The following is a 14975-nucleotide window of genomic DNA, read 5'->3' as shown; positions in this document are numbered from 1 at the left end:
TCGGTTCAAATTGCGTGCATTTTAGCTGCCTTAACAGAAGAATCCAAGTGTAGAACTTCTTCAATCTTCCAATTATATTACTGAGTTGAGGGAAGCAGGGAAAAGACAAACATTCCTTTTTCCCTCTTGAGCTTGTAAACAGCTTGTTTTTATTTGTCCTAGGCTAGGAATTGTCAGAAAGTCAGCAAACACTCATTTAATAGTATTTATTATTTTTGGTATGCAGTAGCTAAGTACAAGTGTTTGAGCACAGGTATAAAATAATCTTATTCAAGTATTACGAAAAAATTGAAACAATATTGATTAATTGAATCAACTGCTCATGTGGTGGGATTTGGTTGGTAGTTTTGAAAGCACCTGCAAACCAATTATGCTTTTGAGAGTCAAGCATTGTGTACAGAGAAAAATGTTCAGGATACATAAAATTACATTAATTTGCCAGTTTAAAATTTTGTCTATTTCCATAATATATGTTGACCAAATACTGTGGTTTATATATAGCACAGGTATTTGAGTGAGATGCAAAGAGAGTTAATTGAAAATATCCTGGAAGGTGGATAGTGACAATAAAACAAGTGAATGTTCCTCAGATGAGACTGTAGTTTTACAAATAAAAAAAGGGAAATGAATGGGTGGCAGCCTCCTTTAGCCATAATTCTTGTAAAGTTAAAAGCTCAGAGAATTTTGAAAAATTAAGAAATTGGAAAAATGAAATTAGCACCAAAATAAACTCCCATTTATGGAGATTATGAAATTTAAATCAGGCATTTAAAAGAGACCGTTTTAAAAACATACTGAACTTTTTACATGCAAATGCTTCCTAGTCATACCATTGGAGAAGGAAACCATAAGCAAGTCCTTTTGTTTTCTAGTCAGGTATTTCTGATGCTAAGTACACTTAGATTTCTAGAAGACTACTCTTTTTTCCCCTGAAAAATTGGTATCTACAAAATACTTTTGGTCCAGGTTGACTAGTGAGCAAACACCACTAGCCATGGGCAGGGAATTTATATTGTCCCCTCAGCCCCGCCTCTCCTTAATTTCCTAAACAATTTCTTTACAGATGACACTAAAGTAGAATTGCCACCTTTGGAAAATCTTAAGTCCACGTACGGCACATCATAAGCTGTGGTTCTGTTATTAAGCGTTCGAAGAAAAGGGAGTCTACTTATGCTGGGCTGCATCACATCAGAGGTAATATTAAAAAAAAACCCAAAAAACAAATAGTACTGAGGTGGGAACTGTACCTTCTCTTATTTTTTTGTTGAACTTTTTAAATACTTGCCCTACATTTCTGGTATATAGTATCTGTCTGTGATGAGAGAATCCCATGTCAAGGGAACTGTCCCAGCTACCAGAGTCACAGACTGAACTGAAACAAAACAGTAAGACCTTTAGATATATGTTATGCTAGAAAAAACAAGTCACAATTTGGAAGAGTGGTCAATTTCAAATTAGTTAATAGTTTGCAGTCTTGTTTTCCCCAACATTATTCTTTATAATATGAGAAAAAAACATACAATCAATTGTAATTTTGCATAATATCCAACCACTTTAACACTGAAATACATTGGATAAAACATTAAGGTGCTTACAATAAATATCTTTATATAAACAGATTATAGCAAAGATAACTTACTTTAGTGCGGTCATAATGCATCAAAGTAGTCATTACACAAAAATTTACAAGGAAAACATAAAACAATAAGCTGTTTTTTCTTTTGCTTTTAATATACCTATTCATTCTTTGGAAAATTTATTTTATCACCCAGAAAGTGTGGAATACTGCTAGATGTACAAGAAAACTACTGAATATATTGTAGCAACAAGCACAATAACCACATGGACTTAATACATTGTGCATTTGAGAGGAGGATTTGGCCCATTAAATCCAAATCTAACAGTTCACAATGTGTGAGTGAATTGGTTGTGCCCATGTGTTGAAAAGTTTAACACAGAAATTGAACTTAGTTTTTCTGTTTTTAAATCTTTACCATAATTGAATTTGGAGCCCTTATAGTTGATATTTAATGCATTGCTGTCAAATACCAGCCACTGTTGCCCTTAACTCATTTATCATTTAAAGAAAATCTTTTTCATATGCAGTGTTTTTGGGGATTTTTAAAATCACAAATAGATTTTTATTACAATTTTGTCTTGTTCCAATGTAGAATGACAGGGCTATACTTTTAGCACCTCTGTTGTTTGTTCTTTTTGTTACTTTATTATATATTATCTTGGGGGAAAAACTATGTAAAATATTGGAAAGATTGTTAGTTTTGTAGGGCCTGATCTTGCAAACACCTGTGTAGTACTTTTTGCTGTCCACAATCCCATTGACCTCAAATGAAGTAGTGAACGTTACCACTGGAGTTTTCAAAGAGGCTTAAAGAAGTTATGCACCCAACTCTTATTGAAAGTAAGTAGGATTTGTGCATCCAACTCCCTTCGGCCCAATTGAAAATCTCAGCCTACACCTCACCAACTAGTAACTGTACAAGTTTGGGCCCTCAAATGCTTAGGCTTTGATCATGAAATGCTATTAAAATGTGTGACTTACTCATTTGAGCTAAATTACACACATGATTATTAAATGCTTTGCAGGATCAGGATTTATGGTCTTAATCCTACAGTGTTTTGCACTGGCATAGCTTTGCAATGTCCCATTGAAGTAAATGGGACACCATACAGACACGAGGATCTGAGCAAGCTGATCTTTTGATAAGTTCAAGGCCCATGTGATTTTTATTTTGTGAATATGTATAATATTTCAAATTTAATACTGAAAAATAACATTATTTGCTAAATAAACTTTATTTTAAACATGCCCTTTACTGAGCCATTGTCTTTGCTCTCAAAATGTATTTGAACCTGCATCTCCTCTTGCCCTCAAAAGATAAATGGAACAGTTGCATGCATATTTGCTCAGTTATATTCAGCAAAATTTCCGACTCTGAATTGCCAGGACCCAGGAAATTAAACAGGCATTTAAAAACTGAATTAACTGTATTCTGTATAAGGTGCTTTCTTAGGTAAACTAGAAAGCGAATAACTCTCGTTTCTGAATTTTCCATGGTTTCTAAATCTGTTAGAAGTTTGAAAATAAAATGTCTTTCTACAACACTTAACCTTTTAATTCAGGCAAATATGGATTTCTCTCCCCTGGCCTGCTCAGTGTTTCATGATGATTATTTGTTTTTCTGCCACTATTATCAGTGATGTTAGCACAACTGAAGGAATTGTGTTAACTAAATACTACTGTAGAACCTGCAGAAGGAGCACAAGAGCATCACAATTGTATTTGTGTGTGTGTGTGTGTAAATTTTTAAATTGATGGATATAGTAATATATGTTTTTCAAATGGATATTCAGAATAATGTATCACCTTTAAAGATTTGGATTTGGCAGCTTCAAGACAAAGTAATTTTCTTACCCAGATTACGTTTTGGCCTATTTTAACCCTGGAAGGGTAGAATGACAGGACAGATTAATCAACGTCCAGAAAGCTCTAGGCCTTAATCCTGCAAACTCAAAAGCATGTGTATAACTTTATTTAAGTGAGTAGCCCCACTGATGTCGCAGGACTACTTGCATTAGTAAAGTTATACATGTGCTTAAGTGTTTGCAGGATTGGCGACTTAATTTAGAAATCAGGAGAGCTCCAGAATTAAGTAGGTCAACTAAACTATTTGGCAATGCCGCTCTAAGCAGAAAATACTTCCAGTTCGTTTTTCCCTGATGTTATGAACACAAATAGGGTGACATTCCAGCAGTTTTTAATACAAGTTATAACTTTTCCCTCCAAACTTAACTTCAGTTTATTAGTGCAGTGAATTGAATACACAAACTGTTGAATGGAATGCACAAAAAGTGCTGCAACATAGCTCTTCCTGAGTATAAACAATCTATCATAATTTGTGCTAAGAGCCAATACCATTTGGTATAATGTATTTATAGTAAGATATAAAGAAGCTCCATTAGACAAATAGTACTCAATTTTGCATAGCACAAAAGCTACTCTGTCCTCCAATAGAATGGCAGAGAGCCACAATATAATTCTGGAGAGAAGTTCTCACACAGTGATGAGATTAGGGTTGTTGCATTGAAGTGGCGCTGTCTTCACATTGATGAAATCTCATGGTGCAGACATCACAATGCAATGTCAAGACATCGCCCCACAATTTATTCTGTGCCTTTCTGCAGCTCCTTTTGATGCAACAGTTTTTCTTTCCCCTCATACCTCTATTTCCTGCCAGCCATTAACAAAGGAGTAACAAACCCTGCAGTTTTTTTCCTATCGTTTGGATAATCAAGAAGGCATCCTGCCAGCTCTGGTACCTTTACCTAGCACTCCCTATTTTGCCTTGTATATTGGGCAGGTTGGCAAACTCTCCTGTATTTCTCACTCTGCTCACTTTGCCTGTGAGTAGGTAGAGTAAGGGTCATGTCAGTCAAATATGTAGACTCCCTGATAGGCCCATAAAGAGTCTCTTTAGGAAGGCTTTGGAGTCAGGGGTTTTCAACCTGGGATCTGTGGACCTGTGGGAGTCTGCAGACTATGTCTAAGATTTCCAAAGGGGTCTGCACCTCCATTTGACATTTTTTAAGGGTCCCCAACTGAAAAAAGGTTGAAAACCACTGCACTAGACCATCCAGATGCAAAATTTAAATAGCATTTAATTTGAAAATAAGTTTGAGATTGGTCCTGCTTTGAGCAGGGGAGTGGACTAGATGACCTCGTGAGGTCCCTTCCAATCCTGATATTCTATGATTCCATGAGACAAAAGTGGTTTCACTTACAATGGACATGATGTCAGAAAAATAATCATCCACAAAGGATTATGATTTGGTATTCTGTCCAGACACTTCCTCTACATACAAAAATTATTCCCTGGTATTTTCTGCTGCAATTTTTTCCTCTTCCCGAATCAGGTCTAGCTGTTTTTAAGTATAATTTCTATCTCATTGGAAATGATTTGCAAAGTTCTTGACACCATACATTTTATAACCATTTCAAATCCTATTTTAATAGAAAGTATCCTATGCAAAGGCACTTCACAAAAATGTTGTGGCTGGTTCTCTGTGTGTGTTCTTCAACATCTTGATTCAAAGTTTGTGAAATACCTCCTCCTCCACCTCAGCCCATCTGGATAAAAATGGGGACTAAATATGAATAATTTTCCAACCACGTAAAAATTCTACTAAATTGTTGATTTTATTTCTTTAAAAAGTTTTGATTCCTTTTAAAACACAGTAAAATTTATGAAACTTCCTGCTACAGTATATTTATTGCTTTTTGTTTTATTTTGTCAGGAGGCTAATCCTCTCATAATTTTTCCATAGTTTGCAGTATATGTGTGTCTTTCAGCCAAACTTTCTTTTGAGGAGGTTGTGAAAACGTTTTTAATATGTGCATTTTCTGTAGTGGTCTGCAGCAGAAGTTGTGGACATCACTAACTTCAGAAAAGTGTTTGGAGAAGATTTTATTTCTGTATGCCTTGATTTACGCATTAAGTTGTAAATACCTTTCAGAGAAATATTTGATAGTTGTTTCTTTTCTCTAGGTGCTAATTTGGTTTATGAAAATACAAAAGATGGGTGGCTTGATTAAGCTATTAATGTCTGTATTGGTCAACATCACTTTGGCTTTAAGCTAGTAAGCCATAATTTTTTCAACATTTAAAAAAATATGCTACCAATAGTATGAGAGCGGTTTTGAATTTCCTGCAGATAGCTCTTATTCAAATGGATGCAGTTCTGATTTATTTTACCTGAAGATGCTAAAAGTAAGTAAAACAGTATGAATAAGACAGTATTGGGACAAAAATAATGTAACTGGGTTGTTTTGTGGTTCACACTAGTGCTATGGGCTTGGATCCAGAATTATTCAAGTAGGCTGTGGACACTGTATCCAATTCCATAAAGGCAGAGTAAAGAGTAGTGAGTTGTAAGTCAGGTAAGCTGCTGTGTGGAGTGCTATTCTGAGTGGTGAGGTTATTGCTGCTGCTGCTGTTGTTACTATCCATCTGATAGTGAGAAGGGAAGCACTGAGAGGATATTGGGGATGTTGAAATGAGAACCAAGGGATCCACAGCCAGGCTGTCATCTTTCAGTTCTTCCCAAAGATTTCCTATAACAAAAAACAAAACCAACACACTGATGTAGTCTTCAGCTTTTGTGTGTGCGTGTGTTTGCTTTTGTTTCTTTTATGTAAGAGATACTAGTGAGTGCACTCTTGGTGCATCATATCTATTTCTGAGCGCATGTAAGGTAAAACAGACAGCAAGAACTGTTTTACATCATCAGCTGATAAATTCACATTCAGTGGCATGTATACTTTCATTTAAAACTAATTTCTAGCTCATATTGTCGTGAACATGCCTTTGAAAATGTGAACTGATGAATATTCAACTGAAAGAAGCAACAGCTTTTAAAAGTGCAAACTACCCCCTACTCATCTCAGCAGGGTGTAGATTTTTACAACTAATGATGATGCTTTGAGTATGTCTACACTTTAAGATTGGGGGTGTGATTTCTACCTTGAGGAGACATACATTAGCTCTAGTGGAACTAAGGCTTGGTCTATGCTAGCAACTTTTGTCAGTATAACTGTTGCTCAGGGTGCGGAAAACCACATCCTTGAGCGACGATGTAGTTATATTGACCTGTAGGCGGTGTTATGCCAATGGGCGGTGGATTATCTACGCCAACGGGAGAAGCCCTCTCATTGGCTTAGGTAGCATCTTCACTGAAGTGCTACAGCAGTGCAGCTGCACCACTGCAGCCTCGTACATGTAGATAGGCCCTTAAAATCAAGTGACGCTGCAGCCTGGCGAGTGATGGGAAGAGCTAGCATGGGTGGAAATCTTTCCCTCAGCTCAGTGTAGACAAAACTGCAATGGGACAGACTTTCAAATAATGTTGGTGCCCAATTGTGTGCTTAATCTGCACATGGCGTTACTACAGTTGTGTGGTCAAATCAAGTAACTGCATGTATAAATGGTCAAATAAGCAAACATCAGAGATGCTGCTTGTTCTAAAAGTGTACACTGCCATTTCTCACTGAATGATGCAGAGTGCAAAAGTGACAGTAACTAAAAGTTTAGCTACTGTATGAGGGCCATATTCTCCGCTCACTTATTGCACAAGACTTTCTGTGGATATGGGGGAGTATATCTCCCTAAATTTTTAACCACGGTTTATGCATCATAATGTAAAATATAATTTAGCCCTCTTCCTAAAATAAGTTTGACGTACTCCATGTAAATGAAGACTGAATTTGCCTTAAATTTGTGAAATGTTTGACAACTTAACAAGTCCCATTTATTACTTATTAGACAGTAAACCCCAAACCCCAGGTGAGATCATTTTGTAGAATAAAAAAGGCCATAGAGTAGAGAAAGGGGAGTAATTTAAGATGGAATGGCTGAAAAATCTGTGCAACAGCAGCGCTGGTGCTTGGTGGCATCATGCCGGGGGAGGTGTGTGTGTCAAAGGTACAGAGTACAGGGAACACAAATATGTGTGTACACAAAATAAGGTATTTAGAAAGGGTGAGGAGCCAAGAGAGAGGAATGGACTGCTGAATTTTGTATTCGAAAATGTGCAGAACGGTGCACTTAGAAATCCACCTGTTTAGTTATCAGTAACTAATGGAGAAAGCTATATGCTACAGGCTTTTTTTGACCCTTTGGAGATGATCTGGCAGCTTCTGATACCATTGTTCCCTGTTGCCTTAGATCTATTTTGCACCAGTGCCTTGCCATGATAATGATATGCAGTCAGCCCTGTTGGATCCACAAGCTTGCACTGTGCCTCTTCCGTTTCTACTGCTGTACTCTCTTTTTGTTTTATTTCCATGAGGATGTTTGGTTTGCCTCTTCTCCCTTGCAGCTGGGCAAACCTCACCCTTCCTATGGCATGATCCATCAGGAGCTCTACAGCCTCTAAGCCATAGATTGTTCACCTAACTTTGGCTCTTCCACTGATTATTATTTTTGCAGTGGAAGGGTGATTTGGGCCTTGAGCATTATATCTAGTCAAAGAAAGATTGTTTGGCTGAGAACAGGAGCTTTGATGTCTGCACTACACAATCATTTCAGTGAACTTTACCAAGTGTAGGAGGTCAGTGAAGTGATCACTCAAACATCTGTGGTGAATTGCATAAGAAGTAAGTTCCATTTTTTTGTTTTGTTTTGATTTTTAGCCAAAAACTGGAAGAGGATTGTAACAATAACGGTGAATGCAACAAAAAATTATGTACCATGCACTCAAATAAAAACATGTTTTCTTGTTCTCATGTGATATTGTATTTTACATTCATCTAATAACTAAATCTGGGATACTTTTTACTTAGGAAATATGTGTGATGACATGGAGGGCTACATTTGACATATTGCATTACAGTATTTAGGGACCGCAGATTCTGCAGGGAGTAAACAGTTTTCCAAACTCTGGTTCTAAATTATGTGTTCTCTAGGTAACATTTTCTATAAGTAATATTAAATTCTATACTGCATGAGATAATGAATCCTAGTGAACTGCTCTTGTCTGGCTGTGGAAAGAAAAGAACTAATGGCACTTGTCTAGTTGTTGCTTTTTCATGCATGCAAGGAGAAAAGGAGATTTCTTCTATGGTTAGGTCTTGATATCATAAGTGTACAAATAGCAAATAAACATTTAGTGAAATATCAGGCACTTACCTTGAAGATCAAAGTCAATCAGGGAAGGGTTAAGAGCATCAATATCATTGCTCATGTCTGCTTCTTGCATGAGTGTGTCCTGCATTGTCCTGGCTGTGGAGTGCTCTGTCAACATCTTCATAACATGTATGGGAGGGGTCTGGGCTGGCAAGGGTGAGTCTTGGGTGGTGCCAGGTTGTGCTCTGAGTTCAATTTGAGTATCTGCAGAAGGGAAGATGCTCTGAGGGATACCAGGTGATTGTTGCATTAAGGTAGGTGAGATCTGAGGGAAAACCTGTGGCGATGTATAACATGGAGTTTGGTGCCCCCCAAGCAAACTTGGTAATGGGTTCTTGGCACGTAGAGGTCCTGTTGTGTGAATAGTGTGTAAAGGCTGTGGGATATTAGACGACAGGGATGGCTCAGACATAGAATGGGGCTGGACTGACATCTGTCTGGAAACTGTTGAATTTGCCACACCAGTTGGATTGCAGGACACCGTTGAAGATCTTAATTTTTCAGCCTTATCTCCTATCAATGTGTCAAGTTCTTCTAAAAGACAAAAACAGAATAAAACCAAATTACAATTTGATGAAGTGCTGTTAATGCCTACCCAACACTGAGCTTGTGAGTCTCCCTAGGTTGCAACTGGAATTTTAGTGTTGCTCAGAAAATGAACACGAGAGGAAAATGCCAACCTTAAAACAGTAATGAGATTGGCACCTAGTGTGGAAAAACAGACCCAGGGAGTACCCATCAATCTCAAGTGAATATTTCATAAAGTACATTTTTTAATATAAAGATGGGATAGTTGCATGCTAAATAACCCCAAGTTTTATTCCTCCGTGCTTAATTCTGTCTCTTTTGTATCAGAGATTAGATAGATGTCAATGGAGGTGCATCTTTCACTGAAATGATAGGGAATACGCTTCTAAGCTCTAGGATGCCTTTTGATCTGTAGCATTATGAATGTTTGGAAGTCTTTCAGCAAAAAAAGCTGTTACTTTAGCCCTCATCCTACATTTCTGTGCTGCCACCCATTTAATAAGCAAGAGGCCTTGGACATGGATCATGTCCCTTCCCTGCACCCAAATCCTCCTCTATTGCTTGATTCTCAAAATATTTACACTGCTTGCTGCTAAGAAGGGTTCTGTGGATCACGGTTTGAGAACTAATGCACTAGCATATTACTAACCTGGCTTTGCCATACTCTTCCTCACAGCAACTGGATCTTTCCTTTTCCATTTCTGAAGCTCTTCCTGCATCTTATCAATTTTGGCTGGATTCAGTGCCCACAAACAGCCTTTCCGAGAAGAGCCACCTGACTTGTTTTCAACTTTCTCAAAGCATTTGTTCAAGGATAAATTATGGCGTACAGAGTTCTTCCAACCGTCTGGAGCTGTCTAGAAAAACAAATTCAAACTAAGACGTGAACTGGAAGATAGTTTCCCAAATATACCTCTATGGTGTCTCAAGTCCTCTGCTGAAAGGATAGCTTTGTGTATTGTTAATGAAGGTAAAGAGCTGCCAACACACCATGGTTTGAAAGAGAGGCTGCCCAAAGAAATTAGAGCTGGAAAAGGGCCATTAGTTCAGATCTGTTCATTTCCCAGAAGGACCTTCACAAGATTGTTTCCGGCATGTATTTGTCCATGTTTTGACCAGTTTAGTTTTCAAAGATCCCAGCAATGTAGAACTCACTGTCAGGAACATTTTTCTGATAGGAACTTTAAGCTCATGCTCCAAAACGTCTGTTAGTCTATAAGGTGCCACAGGACTCTTTGCTGCTTTTCAAGGTTAGAAACTCATGATTACTCATTCCCATTTTTTTATGAAGTGTAGTTACATGATAATGTCCCTTATTTTACAATGGATGAAAAGTATTGTTGGATGCTTAAGATCACATATGGTCAGACAGAACCTCTCTTTTACCCAAAAGGCCTTCCTTCTAGAAGTACAACATCCTTTCCTCATCCAAGAGATGCTCAGTGCCACTTATCATAAGTGAGGCATTGGTTCGGTGCTCATTCACAGAGAATAGTGTCACATGTTGAGGGTATGTTCCAAAGACCATCGAAGTCAATGGAAAGACCTCCATTGACTCCAGTGGGCTTTTCAGTTAGGCCCATAATCACTATTATCACTTCCTGCAGCACCCTCAGTTTTTCCTTTTCTTTTTTTTCTTTTTTTCCCCCCCTTTGGTCTGCTGTCCTAGTACTGATCAGCTCTTGTTTATGAGATTTTCAGATTCAGAGCTCAAAACAGTAAGGCTGCATGCCAGATCAAAAGGCTGAGATCAGAATAAAACCATGACTTTTCACATGGCAGTACCTAGCACTGACAAATAAGTTTGCCCTTCATTTTGTTTAATGTTTTAAAGTGCTTTTGAAATCATATTTAGGTAGAGATTTTGGCTGATAATAGTTGTGTTGCTTCTTCTTTTTGGATTATAATGACAATATGCCAGAGGTTCGCAGTGATGGAAAAACATGACATTTTAAGATGCAAGGAAGTTTGTGGGACAGTCACCAAGTTCCAGCTAGCAATTTTTGCACATGAATGGCCACTGGATCATTCAATAGTGAGCTCATAAAAATGAAAAGAAGAATTAACTATACAAAGAAGGTTCATCTTTAGTCCACTTCAGAACATCTAGAAAAAAATCAAGCAAATAACCTAATGGCTACACATTACTTGGACGTCACCTGAGTGTCACAACAGACATCAAATAGGACTTAGCATGGTACCGTGGGTGTAATTTTTTGTGTTAGCAAATTGTATAACTATTAGGCTGAGTCACTAGTCTTCTAGATGAGGCAAAACAGTTTCCACACCTGACTACTGTCTTTTTTTCACTTTTATTTTTAAGCGAATTGTTAAAATTGGGAGGTTCTGAGATTAACAATATATATAATTGCTTCAATAAAATAACACACCCACACACACCCCGCCATTTTTATTCAAGCACTCTGATCAGTGAGATACAAACTGTTCCCTCCTTGCCCTGAGAGGAAATTCTGCACTTAATCACAAAGATTCAGAGAGTAGAAGGAAAAAACCTACAGCAGAAGCAAGATTTTCTCCATTGTATAGGTTTAGAAATGCAAAATAAGAAGAAACATTTCTATCTGACATTGATTTTACTTACAGGTATAATTTCACATACTGGATTTTTTTTCATCACTGTCTATGTAGAACTGAAGTTTGAAAAGAGAAGTGGTATCAGGAATCTAAAATTTGGTTTTCCTTAGCTTTGTTGGAGGACAACTGAGTGGTATAAGGATTATTTCCTGAGTATCCTTGACACCTTACTTGAATGGGTGAGGGTGCTGGATCTTTAACAAGGGCTTCTTTTATTCAAAATATTAATTAGTGACAGAGTTTAAATTGATGATAACAAAAACAAAAAAAACAGTGTGTTAGCCAATCTGAAAAAAATCCATTCCCCTCTTAATAGCTCAGCTTTCACTTTCTCGGCTTGTGTGACATCACCATTTTATTAGTTTATTTGAGTCTTCAGAGTGAGTGAGAACATTAATTCTAATTTAAAAAAACAAACAGAAAAATTGGGCCGTCTTTATCCACCGTCTTTATCCACAAAGCAGCAAATAAGGGCAGTAGCCCAATTTTGTTCCCCTTTGCAGGTCATCTTTAAGTTGATGCCAACCAATTCCAAATATAAACAATAAAGATGTTCCTCATATGTCCAGTGTATACTTGATAAGTATCAGAGGGGAGCCGTGTTAGTCTGGATCTGTAAAAGCAGCAAAGAATCCTGTAGCACCTTATAGACTAACAGACGTTTTGGAGCATGAGCTTTCATGGGTGAATAGCCACTTCGTCGGATGCAAGTGGGTATTCACGAAAGCTCATGCTCCAAAATGTCTGTTAGTCTATAAGGTGCCACAGGATTCTTTGCTGCTGTATATTTGATAGCGAATGATACAGCTTTTTAAAGAGCAGAACATGAGATTTTATTTCTAGCCCTATAAATGGAAGATTATATGTCTGCCCTGTCCCTGCCTAGTAAGGATAATGTTTCTGCTTAGCAGTAGAGAAAGTGAGGAGTGGCGTATGCTTCCCAGAGGTTTTTAGAAAGGGTGGGGCACATGCTTTAAATAGCTTTAGGAACATCTAAAACAAAAAAGTGTTAGTAAGAGGACTGGTTCTGAAGAGTGATGCCAAGTGATGAACTGGTTCTGACATCAAGATCTCAAAGATGCTTGTCAGGGAAACTCCAGCGCTTTACCCAGTTCAGTTGTCAGAATGGTACAACTATATGTTAATGATGCATCTTTTCTTGGTAACTGTTTTTTTAAGTTAAGACTTTTCTTGTCCAATATTAATGAGCTTTGATCACCAAAGCTGCTGTTCTACAGTTGAAACCTGGTAACTAACTGGCTCCTTTCTCATATCAAGCAGTATGGTTGGAGGGAGTGTAGAATTTAAGAGAGGGAAAATACCTTGTGTTATGGTCCCATCAGACCACAAACTTTTCTAACCTCCAGACCACTGGCAGTATTTTTATCTCCAATTTATATATACATAAATTAGTGTTACTCTGCACAGACCCATTGATCGTGACCGCCTCTTGAAGTTTAAAGAGTTTTATGATCTTGCAAAACTCTTTCTCTTTAAATCTGGCTCTCAAGAGAAGGGAGAGGTACTTCAAAGAGCAATTCCACTTTAGCTGTGTGGATGTTTTTTAGGACGTAGGAGTTGGATTGCTCTGTTTCAACTAGAAATGAGACTGTTGCATCATAGAAATTGCATTTGCTGTGGCAGTGAGTAGAAGTTAATTTGACTGGGCTTGTGTCATCTAATGTCTCCCAGCAAGATCCCATGTGCATTTGTACTATATGGTTTCTCTCCAGTGGTAATTGCTTCTCCACCCCTTGGCTCCATGTTCTGGAAACTACTGAGTGATTTTTGATAGAAAAAAACAAAACTATTTTTGCCTGACTGCTGAGGATAACATAAAGGGAACTACTTCACAAGGATCTTGATGAAGACTTCCAAAAAGAACAAGTAGTTCATAGGGCAGTAACCTATTGTATGGTGCATGACTCTGGTAATTTTATAGGTTAGATAGAGCTAGAACTGATTTCCCAAAAGTAAAAGATACAGTTCTTTCATTTTCTATGTTTATTTTAAGGATGTTTGGGATGAAATTATGGAATTTAGTTGACTATAAAACTAATGTGTAAAAAGATTCTTCTCACAAAGTGTATGATTGTCTCAACAGTACCCTCTGTCATTCTATTTATAGCACACTTGGATTGAGTGGAGGAGGAGAACCTCATTCTCACTGTGGTTTTTAAGTGACTTAAGTGGGAGGACACAAGGATATGAGAAAAGAACTGTTCACACTCCAAGGAGTTGACATCTTATGGAGTCCTGAATGGGAGGGAAAGGTATCAGAAATGGCACCTTCTCTCTGACTGTTACTGGGGTGGGGAATTGATGCTCAAAGGCTGTAGTGGAATATATGCAGAAAATGTGTTTAAGGAAACGATGGATGTTTCACTGCCATTTTACACTATATCAGGAACAGGGAAGAGGGACTTCGTGGAGCAAGGTTCTCCCACTCCTAAGAATTCTATGTATTTATGTTAGCAATAGCAGCATTGGGTCTGGAGCAGCTTCTTTTATTAATCTGGTGTGACGCATAAGGCAGCGTAACTTCGTAACTAGTGAATAAATACAGGCGTGTTTATGATTATGTTTATAAAATGTATAGTTTGATATGTTTTTAATAAACTGACTTTTTTATTTTGTGACAGACCCAGGCCAGTGGGGTACAGGAATCTGGTAGAGGGCAAATATACCGATCACTGGATGAGTAGTTTTTTGTTCCCTGAGCGCCCAGAGCAGGGGCTGCACTAGAGTAATCAGGAACCTGCTAGAACCAATTAAGGCAGACAGGCTGATTAGAACACCTGCAGCCAATCAAGGCAGGCTAATCAGGGCACCTGGGTTTAAAAAGGAGCTCACTCCAGTCAGGGAGGGGGGAGCCAGAGGAGAGGAAGTGCGTGTGAGGAGCTGGGAGCAAGAGGCGCAAGGAGCTGAGAGTGAGAGGTTGTGCTGCTGGAGGACTAAGGAGTACAAGCGTTATCATATACCAGGAGGAAGGTCCTGTGGTGAGGATAAAGAAGGTGTTTGGAGGAGGCCATGGGGAAGTAGCCCAGGGAGTTGTAGCTGTCATGCAGCTGTTACAGGAGGCACTATAGACAGCTGCAATCCACAGGGCCCTGGGCTGGAACCTGGAGTAGAGGGCAGGCCTGGGTTCCCCCC

The 14975-nt window shown here is 38.2% G+C and overlaps 1 protein-coding gene across 1 annotated transcript in view; it reads right to left on the bottom strand.

The window, feature by feature from the left end:
* Positions 1 to 5852: 5852 nt before the first annotated feature.
* The window catches only part of FOXN1 (forkhead box N1), a 29144-nt gene continuing 20021 nt past the window's right edge, over positions 5853 to 14975 (bottom strand). Inside the window, exons 6-8 of the mRNA XM_030536911.1 lie at positions 9877 to 10084; positions 8703 to 9233; positions 5853 to 6130 (exon numbers count right to left, since the gene is read on the bottom strand). Coding sequence (XP_030392771.1) covers positions 5853 to 6130; positions 8703 to 9233; positions 9877 to 10084 — 1017 coding nt within the window. The remainder of the gene's footprint in view (positions 6131 to 8702; positions 9234 to 9876; positions 10085 to 14975) is intronic.

The sequence above is a fragment of the Gopherus evgoodei genome, chromosome 17 (assembly GCF_007399415.2).
Source record: "Gopherus evgoodei ecotype Sinaloan lineage chromosome 17, rGopEvg1_v1.p, whole genome shotgun sequence".
In the NCBI taxonomy this organism is placed as follows: Eukaryota; Metazoa; Chordata; order Testudines; family Testudinidae; genus Gopherus; species Gopherus evgoodei.
This window is presented reverse-complemented; position numbering and strand designations above follow the sequence as displayed.